This window comes from Egretta garzetta, unplaced genomic scaffold (assembly GCF_000687185.1).
Source record: "Egretta garzetta isolate BGI_Z169 unplaced genomic scaffold, ASM68718v1 scaffold62, whole genome shotgun sequence".
NCBI lineage: Eukaryota > Metazoa > Chordata > Aves > Pelecaniformes > Ardeidae > Egretta > Egretta garzetta.
The window spans coordinates 402,486-419,075 of NW_009258947.1; the positions used below are offsets into that span (position 1 = coordinate 402,486).

The 16,590-nt window shown below is 38.9% G+C and overlaps 1 protein-coding gene across 1 annotated transcript in view; it reads right to left on the reverse strand.

Moving 5' to 3' along the window:
- Positions 1-9,257: 9,257 nt before the first annotated feature.
- Positions 9,258-16,590, reverse strand: part of MYOM2 (myomesin 2) — a 77,339-nt gene continuing 70,006 nt past the window's right edge. The window contains exons 33-37 of the mRNA XM_035889904.1: positions 15,093-15,256; positions 14,725-14,761; positions 14,575-14,597; positions 13,672-13,727; positions 9,258-9,652 (exon numbers count right to left, since the gene is read on the reverse strand). Coding sequence (XP_035745797.1) covers positions 9,314-9,652; positions 13,672-13,727; positions 14,575-14,597; positions 14,725-14,761; positions 15,093-15,256 — 619 coding nt within the window. The 3' untranslated portion in view covers positions 9,258-9,313. The remainder of the gene's footprint in view (positions 9,653-13,671; positions 13,728-14,574; positions 14,598-14,724; positions 14,762-15,092; positions 15,257-16,590) is intronic.

The following is a 16,590-nucleotide window of genomic DNA, read 5'->3' on the forward strand; positions in this document are numbered from 1 at the left end:
AGACTTAGTTTTCATTTCCAGTACTTCTTTGATTAGGAATTTGAAATTAAAATATTCTGTATGTGAGTTTTCTATTTGACAGCTGTTTATTCACAATAGCTTACCCTGAATGTTAATAGCAGAGAGATGTTCAGGACATGTGTGCTCCCACTCCCTCTGCTACCCTATCATTCCATCTCCTTAAAAGGGGGATAGAGAAGGGCAAGAATTACGTGAATATAATAGTGTAGGTGATGGAGTAAAGGCCAAGAATTAGGCCATATTCTGTGAAAAATAGAAAATTAAGTTAGTCTTTGGTCCATATCAGAGCTGTAATTTTGTTTTCCTGCTAATTTTTTATATTCTTCTTGGGACAATGAATGGCCTAATTTAAGCCTCCAGAAACCTTATCTAGTTAATGTTGTCCCTGCTCACTGCAGGGGGGTCGGACTGGATGACCTCTAGGGGTCCCTTCCAACCCAAAACATTCTATGATTCTATGAAATCCATGAATGCCTCCCTTGAATTCAGTGACTCAATTTCCTGCTGTCTATGAGGGCACTGAGTTATATCCTGCTTTCCTTCACCTAGCAGATCCATGGGGTTTTCTGTGCTTATCCGGGATTTTCAGGCACCTGATCAAACATGGGAACAGGTCCATTCTGATAACTGGTGGCTATCATTTGTGATTCAGCAAAGGAGGAGATGGTCAAGCAAAGACTGAACATATGTGAAAAACCAAAGCACTTGAGAGAATAAAGAAATTGAATAGGAAGTCAATAGAGGCTTGGGAAAGTTTGAAAAAATTTTTGAAGTTTAGGTGTGAGCTCAATGTAGATGGCTTCAAGTCAAGCATGCAATAAGAAACAAAGCCTTCCAACAAGTACATGATTTCTTTATTGGCAGTGAAACCTTGTGGTCTTTCTATCCCTATTCCTTTTTTCAGTTATCTGGCCCCAGAGAACTCCTGCTTAAAAGGAATAAACACAAACGAATGAGGGTGTGCCAAGATTTTTGCTGTCCCAAATAATTTTTATAAACTATGTTGAAAAAAAAGTTCATGTTATAAAATTAGAATAATTCCAAAGAAAGTGTTGGGAACAAATGTTCTTCCTACAGTCAGCACTTACCAACTCCTCTACATCTCTGAATAGATCTTCCGGAACTGAAAGCCTTCAAGGAAATGTTTAGAGATGTACAGGTGCAGAAGGCAGTTTTCTACATTTTGCACTTTCATATCAGATGTTTGTGAAGCTGAGGAATAGGTAACAGACCATGATGTAACAACCAGAACATCAAAATACAAGATCATCTGAAAGAATAAAGATGAATATAAGCAAGCTGCCAATCTTGAAACGCCTGTGGAGCATCTGTAATTACAGCCCGAGGCCCCAGGAGGAGACTTGGGAGCACAGTTACTGCAAAGTCATTGGCCCATGGCATTTTCAATTAAAGCTTGTCAGGCCCAAAGAGTCTGTGCTCAGATGGAAGGGGAATTACTAGCTGTGTTCTTCGGAATGGAACAGTCATATCAGTTCACGTTTTGGCATGGGATGGACATGAGGCCTGACCAGAGCCCATCAGAAAATATCATGGGGAGCTCTCAAAGTGATGGAAATTATGTTTCTGAGTCTTCAGTACTACAAGGTAAGGATAAGATTCTGCAAAGGTAAATCATGGTTAATTAAATGACCTACAATACAGGTGATTTGATGATGCAGGAGACAGAGAGGTCTGCAAGAGATACTCTCTGATTTGCGATGGGACGCTTAGGCAGTCACAACAGGATGGGACACAGACTTACTTCAGGTGAGTAAGCCTGAAAAGAATAAGATCCATCAATGCTTGAAACCAGTAAAAGCAGAGCTGTGTATGTAAAACATGACTGTGTTTAAAGGGAACACAAAAGCAGGTTTAAGACTTGATGACAAAGCAAAACAGGTCTGCATGTCACACTTAGAGAAAAAACATATATCTGAGACAAACTGGAAGCCCATTGACCCAGCATAAATGCCAAACAGAATGGAGCAGCAGCAGGATATGCACCAAGATAAGGAGAAAGGTCTCATGAGAGCCCAGCCTGTTCCTGAAAGGTCAGAACATAACCTTTAACAGCAAAAGCTGCCATGGATTTTTACTGTACGTGACCTGGAGGTCTATCCAAAAGCCAAGAAAATCAGGAAGTTTAAGGTCTAAGCCTGCAAAGTGTTTTATACGTTACAGCAGGAGTTAAAGTACTAACATGACAGTTAATCATAACCCATTTTTTCCCCAAGTTATCCAAAAATTAGTGGGAAGATAATCAGTGGTGGATGCTGATAAAAAGATGTCATGAACAGGAAAGGGTCAACATCCAGAAGTGCTGGGTTCAGCTACCAACAGTACAGAGACACACAGGCTGCTTAACCAAACATTTCATTTTCATTAGGACAGGCTTGCCTGCTGAAAGTGGTTATGAGAACAGCAGGCCATACAGGCTCCATTATTTACTTACTAACAGGACACTAAGTCTTGATGCTATCATATACATGCTTCATATGGCTACTGGTGCTTGGACACTTTAGTTACATCCTCTGCTAGTAAATTAAATACTGCTAAGGCATCAGAACTGAACTTAATTATCAGTACTTCTATTTGTTCAGACTGACCTTAGCAAAGTTTTGGTGCAGGTCAGCTCACACACTCCTAAACATCTCCTGATCTGAAGTTAGGATGGGTAACTACTGTCTCCAGTGGGAAGTTCAAATGACATTACACTTTGCAGTGGATTCTAAAAGAGGTTAATGTGCTGCGTACAGGGTGTTGGCCTAAGGACTAGATAATCAAGCCTGGCACTCGTTTATCTACTGATACAGATTCTTCCATTAAAGCAGTATCAAAAGACAGCAGATTGAGTAACAGAGGAACACAGATCATATCAAGAAACCACAAAGTCTAGAGAGTAACAGAGCTGAACAGAAAGATAACCGGGAACTAGTTGGAGACAACCAGAAGACAAAAGCAGACAGGTTCAAGCCCAGGAGCAGGAGGATTCAGAGCTTTGGCCAGTCAATGAGCTGCCTTGGGCACACTGGAAGAAGTTTGGCATATGAGAACCACAGAATTGTGCTTCTCCAGTCAGAGAGCATGCCTGGCCAGCATGACAGAGAAAGTGTACAAGGCATATGCTATGGGCTTACCAAAAGGGCACTTACCAAAAGTCCCACACTAACAGCAACAACACAGCCAATCAAAACCTGGGATGAAGACTTACATATTTAGGTGAATAGAAGACCTAACACAATGTTACGAAAGTCAGCTACGAGTTGGGACCAAATGGCTGCTGGAATTCAGCAAATGTTTACATAGAGATTTCAAAATAACTTGGATATCAAAGAAGGCAGCAAAGACTTCAAAATACAAGAGTTCAGTAGAGGAAGCCAGTCTGTAAAAACATAGCAAAAATTCCAGCTATTGTGAAGCATCTCTGTAAATAGATTTCTCAACTAAAGAGCTAATTAAATTAGAGAGAGATAGTGCAGAATTTATCACACCTAACTTCCAACATCAGCCATGTAGATGTCTCCCATTCAACCTGGTTATACTAAGCTCCCTTCACAGTCAGTGGAAAGAACAGACATGATTCATCTCACTTATTTGAGACACCTGCTTTAGAATGACATGACTTGTGCCTTACTAGTACTTGTTTCTCTCCATTTTCTAAGAAGGGAGTTTCAGTGATTAGCTCAGATGGAGACATCTGCATGTGGCCTCATAACTCCCAGCCAGGGAGTCGTCTTGTGTTTTACCTCCCATTAAGCACCATGCAGGAGGTTGATTGCCATTTTCATATGTGGAAGGCATTTTTTCCCAGACAGCAAAAGTGGCACACGACTATGTGGGGTTCTTTTTCACATACTACCTCGCAATCAGGAGGGCTGGCGTTGGGGTTGATTTACAATTGTTGGATTGGCTTTTAGTGCACTGCTTCATTCAAAATGGTCCAGTGGAGGTCACGAAGTCAGCAGACTAAAATTTTTGATCATCATTTTTACTATGATTTAAAATGGTAAAGAGCTACACCGGCTCCGTCTTTAACAGAAGTTGTAGCTCTTTCCATCTGCCTCTCCTCCACATGCTGTGTGCACCGACGTCATCAGGTGAGTAATGGCTTCCCGCAGAGGCCCTCGGCAGGGTGGAGGGCACATTCCCTCTTGAGGCACACTGGTGCCCAGTGAAACCTGCATGGGACAACCCTGCTGGATAGGTTAGGATACCATGGGAAAGGCTTTAGCTGCAGCTATTAGCCATATTACCTCTAACTGCAGTAGGGTGTCTAAGCCTCTTTTTCCTATCAGACTCTCGGCTGTACAATATTAATGCAACAGAGGAGCAACAATAACAGAAAATGAAGTTATATTAACTTAAAAAATGAGACAAGTTTATTACAAGTTAACAGTCCTTTAATGCACCCACACAAAGTTCAAATGTTCATAAAGGAAATGATGTGAGGTCAAGTGTGCTATTTTTAAAATATAACAATCTGATAAACCTTGAGCTAATACTCAAGGACAAAGCTGGTACTGAGTTACTGCACATTTCAATGAAGAATTAAATATTAATACAGAAGGCTACTGGTAGTTTCTTACAGGTCTCGACACCACTGAATCTTGCAGTGACAGTGCTGAGAGCCAGACCCTGCGCTCTCTGCTCCCAGACCTCCCGTTAATTTCAAATGGAATCATCCCTCTGTAAAGAGCGAACACAAATTGTAGGGCATGGTCCTTGCAGTACTAGAAACAGTGTTCTGAAATCCTATGGAAGCTGCTAAATCTGACAGTTTGCCCTTAGAGCTCGAATTCAAATCTCCCTTCGTAAATATAGTCAATATGCTGGGGGTTTCATATCCTAAGGAGAAACTTGATGTAACATGAGTCTTGCAATATTTTACAAGGCATGCTTAACCTCTTAATGTGTGTCATGCAAAGATTAAGAGGCAGTGTTATTGCTTGCAAAATCACCTGCTATTTCCGGGAAACAGTCATTTGCTGGACCTGTCCTTGTCACTGGCGTAAGTGTAATGCTTTTAATAATCTCCCATTCCCTAAGTGATGTGTTTGCATCAAAATGATGGATATGCTATAGCTGGCAGAATTTTTTAAGATCTGCTCATTTCTGTCTTGCTCTTCTGGTGCCATCTAGAGGTTTTGTTCTTAGTGCTACAAAACAGAAAATAAAGTGCTTTATTGTATTTCAAAAGTTTCCTTTAAAAACTGCCTGTGCGTTAACATCACTTAGGGTGCTATTATCACTGAACCTCTGTCTCCTTACAAGAGCAGATTAATGAAGTGTGCACAAGTTTTTGAGCTGTGGGATGCAAGTGAACCTTATGGGCCGGGGAAAGATTTACACTAGAGGCAAATTCTGTCATAAAAAAAATATCTTTTCCTCATAAAAAGCACCTGTATATTGGCCTTAGGAGGAATTTTCATAGAACTTGTTTTCAAGAAAATAAACAGTAACATATCAAAGCTGATTCAGAGGAAGCAGGTGCTTGGAGAAAAAGGCAGCCTTGCCAGCCTTGTAGCAGAATGCCAACATGAGAGAGACAGCCGCGACTTTGGCCCATCAGCACAACTGGCTGACATCTTATCTGCCGCCCGTGACAAGTCGTCAACGCTCCATTTCACGCTAACACTGCCTAGGAAAGCGCAACGTGAAACTCAGACAATGCAAAACTCACCAGTGTGACAGAAAATAATTCTAATAGAAGTATTTCTTCTTAAAGGTAACAGAGAGAGCTAATTCACTGTAATGGGCCCCTGGATTTGTAAAAATAATGGAGTAAATTCACATCCAGTATAAATGAGTCAATCTCCCTTGATCTTAATGTGGGTAGGCTCCTTTGGCATCAGACCTTCTCCAGCAAGTCTTACTTTCTTCTCTTCCCCCTCCAAAATGTTTATTAATTAAACTAATGCTGACACCAAGTCTGTGAAGGGTGTGTGCAAATGCTAATATGCCTCATCATGTATTCCATTTGACTTGATTACCAGAGCATCCTATTTGTCCCTCTAATATCCATCCAATTCTATTGCCCCTACGGGCAACAAGATGCACATTCCTTCTGAAAAGATAGTCCCTTTTAGGCAGAGTTGACCTGATTCATTTTCGAGCACTGATAACAAGATTTTTAAATGTATACAAAAGAGTCAAAGGTACACTGAACACTGAAAAATGTGAAAGAGTTTGTAGGAAGTCCTTAGCCTTTTGAATACAACGTTCTTGTGAATGATAATTTCTGTACTTCAGCAGAGGATTAACTGTCATAATAAATTATTTCTGTTTGCCTGGAAGGAAATAAGTGAAGCTTGCTTAACTAAGAAGGCCAGCTAAAGGTACAACCAAGATGAGACTAACCTTGTCTCCTGTGCCCAAGGATACCTCTGAAAAACTGCCATAACATGCAATAATTTGATAGTCTCAGCTAAAATTAACCTGTGTACTGTAGAAAGAGATAAGAATAATATTAAATTCTTGCTGATACTCACTTTGTATGCTACAGAGACTGGCTCTGATGTTTTGTGAGCCTCTCATACTAAGATTTTGAAAAGCTTAAAGGCCTTTAATAAGAAATTAGAATAGAAGAAAATTTGAGTTATTTTGTTGAGAGATTTTCTGAAGTTCTTGTGATGACAGATTCATACAAAAATATATTTTGTCATTTTGGTAGATATTTGGAGGATAAATCCTTGCTTTGCTTTCTGTCCTAAAATGTCCTAATTAAACTATCTCACAGCAGTATCATGTTTTTGAGTCTTTAACCCTCTAAGACACTTTCGTTCAATGACCAGACAAAATATTGCTCCATAGCCATAAGAATTTTTCACCCAAAAGAAGCATTTTTCATCATTGTCCGATGTAATTCCTGGCTGTTTATACTGTACCTAAATAAAAATTCACTGTTCATTGGCTCTAAGTACTGAAATCTTTCAAAGAACTGTTTTTTTAAAATCAAAGCTTCTTTTAATAAAGTGTGATTAAAGACTATTTCCTTTCCAGAGCTGGCCTGTTGTTTTTTATCATGACTACTCACAGATACCAATGAGTTGCAAAGGAGGCTTGCAGTCTTTCTTACCTGAGGAATTTGAAACTACAATGAAACCATCCCCATCACTACCTGTTCAAACCATCAGGTTCTTAAATAGTCTACAGTACCACACCCTTAATCCTTCCTTCAATGTTGAAAATTAAGATGAAGTACAAGAAAGGGAGAAAACCTCTCAAATCCGGCATTTAAGATGCTCATGTGAGAGGTAGCAGGCCTAGGTCTAGTCTCTTTTTCAGTCTGTTTACCTAGTCAGACAAAGCAAAAAAGGATAAATAAAAGCAGCACCTCCAAATACAATGAGGACCGGGGATTAGTGCACTACCCTTGGTGATCAGAGATACAGGTACAAATCCCTGTGGATGGAGAGAAGGAGGATGGGAAATGTTGCTCTCCTCTCTCCCAGATGAGTGCTCCAACCTACTGCATCTGACAGCTTGTTAATTGGCTTCTCATTTCCTTGGTTTTTCATCTGTCTCAAAAAAAAAAATTTTTAATCAAGTGAAGTATTTTTTTACCAGACAAAACAATGGAAGGTCTATGTCACTTACATAAGTAAAAACAAATATATGGAAAAAAGCCCTGAGATTAAATTGCTCTGAAACTGTTCATTTTCCTGGGTTTTTTTTTTCAGTTGTCTGCTGGGGAAAAAAAAAAAAAAAAAAAAAAAGAAAAAGAAAAAAGCCAGAACAATTATTTCCACATTTTCCACACTTATGCTCAGAGGCTGTTAGAGACCCAGCACTGGCTTTCAGACATGACCCCAAACACAAGTTACATTCCTGATATTTGTATCAAGCACTTTCATCCAGTTCTCCACTGAAGATTTTGCAGAGTGACATTCCTCCAGGCCACCCTCACCCAAGGTCTCCTGTCTCCTACAATGCTCCCTTTTTCTCACATTTATCCCAGAGACTGGGAGAAGTTACAAGGGAGGAGGGCTGCATCCGGGATGTTTGTATCACCAGTGTTACTTACCATTAAAAGAATCCTTTGCTGGAAGCTGCTTAGCAAGTTACAAAGGCTCATCTAGGTAGATAAATGGACTTTTATTGAACAGGGAACCTGATCTGAAAAAGTCAGCGCTGCAAACACTCAATAATGTATTGTATGACAGACGTGAGTAACCTCACTGAAGCCCATTCTATTTGAATGCTTCATGATAAGCATATATTGAAATCTTTGCCCTAGCAGAACATCACCCAGGGAAGTATTTGGAGGTATTTAAAAGAAGGATAGATGAGGTGCTTAGGGACATGGTTTAGTGGTGGGATGGCAGGGTTAGGTTAAAGGTTGGACTCGATGATCTCAAAGGTCTTTTCCAACCAAAGTGATTCTATGAAGAGTTTGGTTCACTTTGGATAGAGGAGAATCAAAGACATAATTATCTTAAGTGACTGAATTGTATACATGTCTTTTGGTACCAGTTAAAGCTTGCATCTTGACCTGTATTGTAAAAAGTAAAATTAATGTCTCAAGCGCCACCCAGTGACTGTGATTAACCATAATTTGCATTCTTTATTGAAAGTCGATAGTCTGCATGCTACCAGCTGTGAAATTGTGCAATAAGCAATAATTAAACAATGAAAGAGCATAAACAGAACTAGTTAGGTGTGATTTGGAGCAGTGAGTAGCAAAGGTGACTTTTAAAGTTTTATTAGCCTAAAGCAAGAAAAACAAAATACAACCATGTGGCCTATGCTTCAATGAGTAAACAGTGAACATTTGTAAAAGTCTACTAAAGATAAAGTCACACTATAAAACAACAGTATCACTACTGAACAGAGGCTGTCCACTAGGCTTACAGATCAGAGGCTTCAAAGCCAAAGGGACTCTGTGTGGAACAAAGCAGGAACCGTCTCTGAATACATATCTAACTGCAGTTCACTGCCTTTACTGATGGGACGTTTGCTCTCAGAGGGTTGTTGGGTTGGATTTGGTTTGGGGGTTGGTTTTTTTTTTTTTGAGGGTTGGGGACGGAGGTTTACTGTGGGTTTGTGCAATGTGCCATCGCATATGGAACCTGTGGGAGGCATTTGGCTTTTTGCTATTTGCAAGTCCCATCCTATTACATATATTCAAAATGAGATTGTTGCAGATGTGTACAGCACCATAGCACAGCTACCTCCCTAAAGCAAAATCCTAAAAGCTCAGTTTCACTTTGGACATTACCAATCAGTTATGTGTGGGAATACCTCAACTACAGCTCGTGTATTCTATTTTGTTTGTCAAACGTAGTGTCAAGCTTTACTTCTTACTGGATTTTGCCTCAGGTTTGAGGACTTCTTCTGATGGTGGTATTGGCCTGGGTTTAGCAAGCTGGCCTGGCTTAATTTCAGGCATTTTTTCACCATGTCTGTACACACTTACAGTGACATCCACTGTTTCCCCACCATACTTGTTCTTGACATGGATGCTATATTTGCCTGAATCTTCTGAGGTCACTCCCTTGATTGTTAAACTGGCATATTTCCCTTGTTCCAGTGAAAATGCATAGTGGTCATTAAGTTCAAAGACCTTGTCATTCTTGAACCAAACCACTTCAGGGTCGGGATTCCCAAACACAGTACAGGTCAGATTCAGTGTCTGAGGGAGAAAAAAAGAAGCAATTTTAAGGATCAGTTAGATTTGTTTAAGAATATTCTCAACATACCTTACAGGCCCTTCTTATACCTAGTTAATTAAAGACAGGTATGTTCCTGAGGACTGAAGAGTAGATTTCCTAGTATTTTTTTTTTTTCTGTGATTCAGTCTTTCCACCATCTTACCAGTGACTGTGATGCAGTAATAGCCTCAGGGTAACAGTGTCTGAAGATGGTAAGTTGGACTGTCATTGCAGTCCTGCCTGCAGGAGATTCCTGACAACCCATTAGTCTGACATGAGGTTCAGGCAATGATAGGTTTAAAAACATCCTTGAAGCTCCCTGTACACAGCAGGGAGGAGAACTGAGCAAATCTTTTCTGACCAAGGCCTCCTGAGGTTATTGCTTGAGATGATAAAAGAAAAAAAAATCACTTAAAAATAGAGTACATAACATGAATCATTGGGCATTGATTGAAGATGCTGCTGAATAGTAAAATTGAAATTTTTCATGAAGAATAAATAATACATAAATGTTGTCAATGTTACATTTATGTATAGCATATTCAGAGAATAGCTAAAATGACCTGGTAGGCCATCCTGGCAAGTTCAGGCATTTTCCAAGGACTGAACCGAGGTTGAAGAAGTCCATAAAATTTTCATAATTGTTCTTCCAAATTTTTATATAGTTACTTTTGAGCCCCATTTTGACCACCATATGTATATGTATGAAAACTTTATGTATTTAGGTACAGTGTAACAGTATATATGAAAGAATTGTTTGAGAAGTTGCATTGATTAGTGCCTATTTTGTCCACCTTTGTTTGAAACTCATTCTGCCCAAAATCCTGCCCTAGATAATTAAAAGTCACCTTAAGAATTTCACATATGCGCCATTGTGTTAGAGAAAAAAAGAAAGGAAAAAAAAGAACGAACAACAATTCTACAAGAATGCTTCCTTATATTCCCTCCCCTCCGTATTGCCCTTCAGGTTTCACCAAATCCTGACCCAGAGGGAGCAGAGAAAGTCTATCTGTGTGCACATGTGCATGTTTTTGTGCAATATTTTAATTGAATGATGATGATTGAATAGGTGTGATATAACTCAGAGAAAAAAATAAAACCACAAGAAATTTTAAGTGATTGAAAGTGCCATATGTTCACAAATAAAAGCAGTCTTCCATACTACATGTCTCCAAAGTCAGAGGGGAATGTTGAAGGAAGATTTGCATGCGCTGGGTACAACCTAGTGACAAGCTAGGTGTGTGAGTGCTCCTAAAGAAATGTAGGATGTCAAGTTAACTAATAGCCTGTAGGAACTAGCCTTACTATGAAATATTTAAAGGAGTAATGATGCAAACATGAAAATAAAATTTTGGGAAATGATACTAACGTATAATAGCATGAGTTTAAATCTTACTGTCCTTTCTGTAACTTAGGAACATTTCATTACTATTGACGTCAAAACTGACCTCATTTAAGAGCAATTAATAATTAATTCATAATAATTAATCAAGTATTAATAAGTTAATATTAAAAACTTACCAGAGAACAGATATATTCCACAGTCATTTTAGATCATTTGGGCCTGTTTTAATTTATTAAATTATAGATGTGACGTAAAATCTTTTATACTCGCTTAAGAAGCACTAGTAAGGCTTTGTCTTGTGTCCATATATTTGTGCAGTTATACCATCATATTGCATGAGGAAAACTCTCTGCTCTTTTTTTGTTGTTGTTGTATACTTACTTTTCACACTTGTAGTTACACAACTCTTCCATGGAACCTGTTCATATTTAATTTAGAAGTGATTTTAAAGTTTCACTTCCTTGTGATCCATTTTTTTTTGGCCTGATTTCAAGAATCAGAGATTTTCTCTTCACAAATTCAGTTATTTAATCCTCACATGATTAGGTCTCCTTTGGAGCCTTTTACTTCTAGAAATGCACTATGTAGCATTTTCTTAATTTAAGGTTGTAGTTTTTAGGGCATGATTATATGAGGAAACTGCAGCTAGTCTGTGCATGCAGTCAGGGGTGACTTCACTGAGCTGTTTCCTTACAGTTAGACTGTTTTAAAATGTTGGCCATGGAGTGGCTTACAGCTAACCTCCTAAAAGACTAGCTGTCTTGCTGTGAGGTGCCTCTGTCTACCACAATAAGAAGGCACCTGGTGTGAACACCCATTTGAGACAAAGGAAGGAGTGGGCCAAGAGGAAAGTCTCCTCTCTCTGGTCCAGAGGTGAGCAGCTTTCAGCATCTACTGCAAGGACCACAGCTTCCCCCATCTTTCTAAAGAGACTGCTCCTGGATATCCAGGAAATGGCCAAGTACAAAGAAAGTTGAAAGAGTTGTGTGCAGCCTCTTATTCTGGTGATAAGAAAGACAGTTTCCACATAGAGCAACACAGCTGTAGTCTCTGGAGATGCACTTCATACAAGAGACATAAACAGCCTGATCAACACACTTTTGATAGCCAGCAGATGGTTAGAATCACATTGGCTCATGAGCTGATCTGTTATAGTTAGTTGGAATGAAAGTCCATCTAGTTCTTGTAGAGGTCAAAAGAGACTAATTAATGAATTATACAAAAATACAGAAGATGAATACTGTGATCCTATTCCCAGGATACTTTCCTGCTTTCCACATTTTTGTGGCTTTTAAACTGGTTATAAGCACAAGTTGTATCAAGAACATTGTATTTAATGGCCCCTGCTGGACTTCCTCTCATGATGTTGCCTATTTTCTTCTTTGGACCCAAATCTATTTTTGCCTAAGGTACTAAGGCACAAACTAATTATGAACCACTTGAAAAAATACTTCCTTTTTATTCTTTAAAGCCTGTAACAACCAAGTAATTAGGCATTCCCTAGTTCTTGTGCTGTGAGAAGTGCTAGATAATAATTTCCCAGTACCTTCTCTGCACTGTCCACAATACTGCAGATTTCTTTTTTTACCCTATTCTTTCAGTAATCTTTCTTCCCAGACCGCAGACCTAGTTTCTCCCCATAGGGAAGGACAAGGCACCCAACAGAAGAAGATTTGCTTCAGAAGAAAGAGACAAGAACTTGCTGTCTGTGTGGGAAGGATGAAAAGAGTTTGTGTTTCCTGGGCTGAAGACTTGGGTGTCTGGATTCCTGAACTCACCCCCACGATGGAGAGACTGAGTTCCAGTACTTTCTCACACCCGTAAGGACTAACAGCAGCTCAGACTGATATTCTCCTTCTATATTAGTATCCAGAGAGTTTGGGCTGAGGTTGCATGAGATCCCACTCCACCATGACAAAAATCCCACTGAGGGACACCAGTCAGTCAGAATCATGAAATCTCATGTCCACCAGTCAAGCTGACCTAGGAAGGGTCTTTGCGAAGATTTAGCAATTTTGACCCTGTATCTGGGTGTTTAGTGATTACTGATGTGAAAAAAAAATGTGTATTCACTGGCCTTCAATCTCCTGTAATCATACATTGCAATGGGGCTATCTGCCAATATGTAGGAAGAGGGAGGAGTTTAGCCCCTTGGCCCAGGTAGGTTCTTTACCTTCCTTTATTCTTACTAGCCATAACAGTCTATATCTGGCATGCTGGAGAATGGGACATTATTTTTGTTTCTGTTATACTGGCTCTCAGAGAGTGGCTGCTTCCTCCTGCCCCTTCAGTTTCTTCTACAGGGCAGGAGCGGACTCTCCCCTTGAACTGCTCTGCTCAGCACACAGAGCTGAAAGCCAGCCCAGATTTGAGTTTGCAGTTCATTCAGAGCCTCTACACAATCAGCACAAGACCAGCTCCTCTTGAGGCTGACCTTGCTTGCCTAAGATCTGAATCAGGCTGTATAGTCCACTTACGGTACCTGTGCTCACTTAGAATTTGCATGTGTCTCAATTAAATGACTATCATTAGGTGGTTTAAATTATCCTCCTTCCGCTTTTAGCTTCTGTGGAATCATCTGCATCCCCTCTCCTTTTGCCATCGAAGCAAACCTCTCACCAGCCAGTGTGACTTGTTGACTAAAATTGTCCTTACCTTCCCATCCATTATAGTAACGACGTCAGGCAAACCACCAATGACTTTACCACGATCTAGGAATTGAAGAAAAATATGTGGACCATGTGAAGTTTAGACTTCAAAATTACTTATTTCTTAATGATTTTATACCTTGGTGCCATCTTAGTCGCAGCTTTTGTTTGGCCTTATCTTTAAAAAAACTGTAGTCCCTAGTTAATTAAATGTAAGTTAATACAATTTTGGCGATATTTTGTGTTATTTCTTTTTAATATATCTTATGGTCCCCTCAGATTTTTTAGCAGAGACTGTGCTATAGCATTTTAAACTGATACACATAACAAACTTGAAGTTACTGCTGAGCTTGACAGTTTGTGCTTTGGGCACAGACCAAAGCAAGGAGGATGCTTTTAGCATCATGTTGATATCTAAGATCTAAGGAAAATTTGTTCTGCCACTCTGTGGGCAGAAGCATTTTGTCATTAACAGGGGAACCGATATCAAAGTACCAAAATTCCTACAGACCCTAACAGTAACAAGCTTCCCCACTGTCTGTGTCTCAGCAAGCACTGCCCAACAGGCATTACCAGGTAATTTTTTACTTAGTAGGTAGATCCCAATGTCATCATCAGCTTTCAGAGTCAACACCTCCTTGTATGACACCCAGAAGCTTATACCTCACAAAACCTCTGCAGACACAATAAGGAGGCTTGCAAAATATGTGTAACTTTTAGTGGGTTTCCATTGGAACTGAAAACAAATAAATCCACAAATTACTATTATCATTGCAGTATTATGATCTAACAGGGGATTTCTGCAGCCACAGAACTCTGAAAGCTATGGCAGCATCTCATGTTGGATTCCTTAAAGAGAACAATAGACTACATTGTAGAACAACTTTGTCAAAATGTAAAGTAAACTTACTCTTCTCAGCAAAAGCAGCTGCCCTAAAATTGTTGAGGAAGAGAGGAAGAGAAATACATAATGTTATTAATTAAATCATTAATAGAATATTTTTCTGTAAGTAAAGACTCTGCTTTTAAAGCATTAAAATACAAAAAATTTAGCACTTACTTGAGTCTCTGGACTTCTGCATATGCATCATCAAAAGCTGTAGCAAAACAATTGAGAGTTATTTTCCATGAATATAACTTGCAGTTGGGGCTCAGCATAAACATTTAAACACATAAGCAAGTTAAAGTTCTTTTAAAACCCATACAGGGTTGCACAGTAGCAAAATGGGAAACCAAACAGCTGAAACCCAATGCTGCTGCTGGTGAAAACAGATATAAGACTAAAAAGATTGTAACAGTTATGCAGCTAAACTACAACTGGTTCTGACCAAAGGCTTTCTGTTTTTACTGTCATTCCTCTGGTTATTGACAGTAAATTCTGTTTAATCCATGAAAAATCGCCATATAAGTATGGTCTTACAAATATACCTTGCCCAGACAGATCAAGCGTGCGTTTGTAGGATTCCTTTTCACCAAAGATTTCAAAGGTGTAGTTCCCCTTATCCTTTTCAGTGGGATCACCTATCTGCAGCCAAGCAACATCCTCTCCACCTCCAATCTTCATCTTCTCACCAGAAGAAATCTTAGATTCCCTGGAAAAAAAAATGAATGGAAATGAGTTTGAACATTCTTTTCATGCATATTCTCTGTAGGAGATAATCTATAAAAAGTTACAAAGGATAACATACTATTCCTAAACTACAGATAAATTACAACTAACGGGAACAATTTTCCAGAAGATTCTTTTCTTCCTAGTGGGGGTATGAAACACATTGGAACCGTTAGTTTGAGTTTTCATTCCAAAGATTAATTTGTTCATCCTCTTCTCATTCTCCTTCTCTCCAGATATGCAGTCATCTGTGTTTATATCTATATGCACGTACCTGTCTATATGAGAAAATGGTGCATGACTTTAGAATTCTGTACACTTCATACACACTAACATCAGAATAGTAAACTAGAGGCAAAAAACCTTTTCCGATAAGGAAAAAAATGTTTACCTCATTAACTTCAAAAATTAAGAAAGCAATAGAAGAGTTACATAGAAGTTAAGAATACACCTTGGGGGCTTTTTTTTAAGAACAAGGGAAAAAGCAAATTTCCTAAACTGCAAATAATTAATGAACAGGTCTTTAAAAAACAGTGGCATTATATTGACTTATCATCACTTCCTAAGCTTAGAATATAAGAAATACCCTACAGATTCAGGTCAGGGGTTCTTCTGGTCTATAATCTGTCATGAAGAGTGGAAATAGAAGACACTGTTTAATGAGAGCATGCAAACCAGATCACTTTGAATGGTTTGAAGAGAAGTTTCCTCTTTCACTCATTAACTAAAGAAATATTTCTTTTATCCTTCCTCCCCAAGCATCTTTAGCTGGAATTTTTAATAGATGAAGTCAGCATTAGTTTGTCTTTGATCAGTTATTTACACCTAGACAGGGCTGATGTGGCTTCATAGCTAGAGAGTTACTTTGATGGGGAAAAGGAATTTTTACTATTTCCCTTTCTGTAATGTGACTACATTGAGTTCATCGTATCAAATGAGATACCTGGATAGAAACTACCATATCTTAGAAAATATTACTTATAATATTCCCCACTGTGCCATGACTGGATGATGCATACTGGCTTTAGGACTTGTATTATGTACCTTGCTATACAGTATAGTGGATAATTCAAAGCTAGCTAGAAATTTACATGGTATGTTTCACGATGTGCAGACAATGGTAAAAAAAAATGGATTGTCTAGCCTTTCATTTCTTTCAAGAAAAAAATTTCTAGAACCCCATTTAAAAGAGCAAGAAGGTTTGGAGATGCTGAGGGAGGTTGGGTTTTTTTGTTTGTTTGTTTGTCTTTGTTTTAGCTTTAACAAGTCTGGCTTATAATCATTGTATTTATGGAAGAACTGAAATTTTATTTGTTC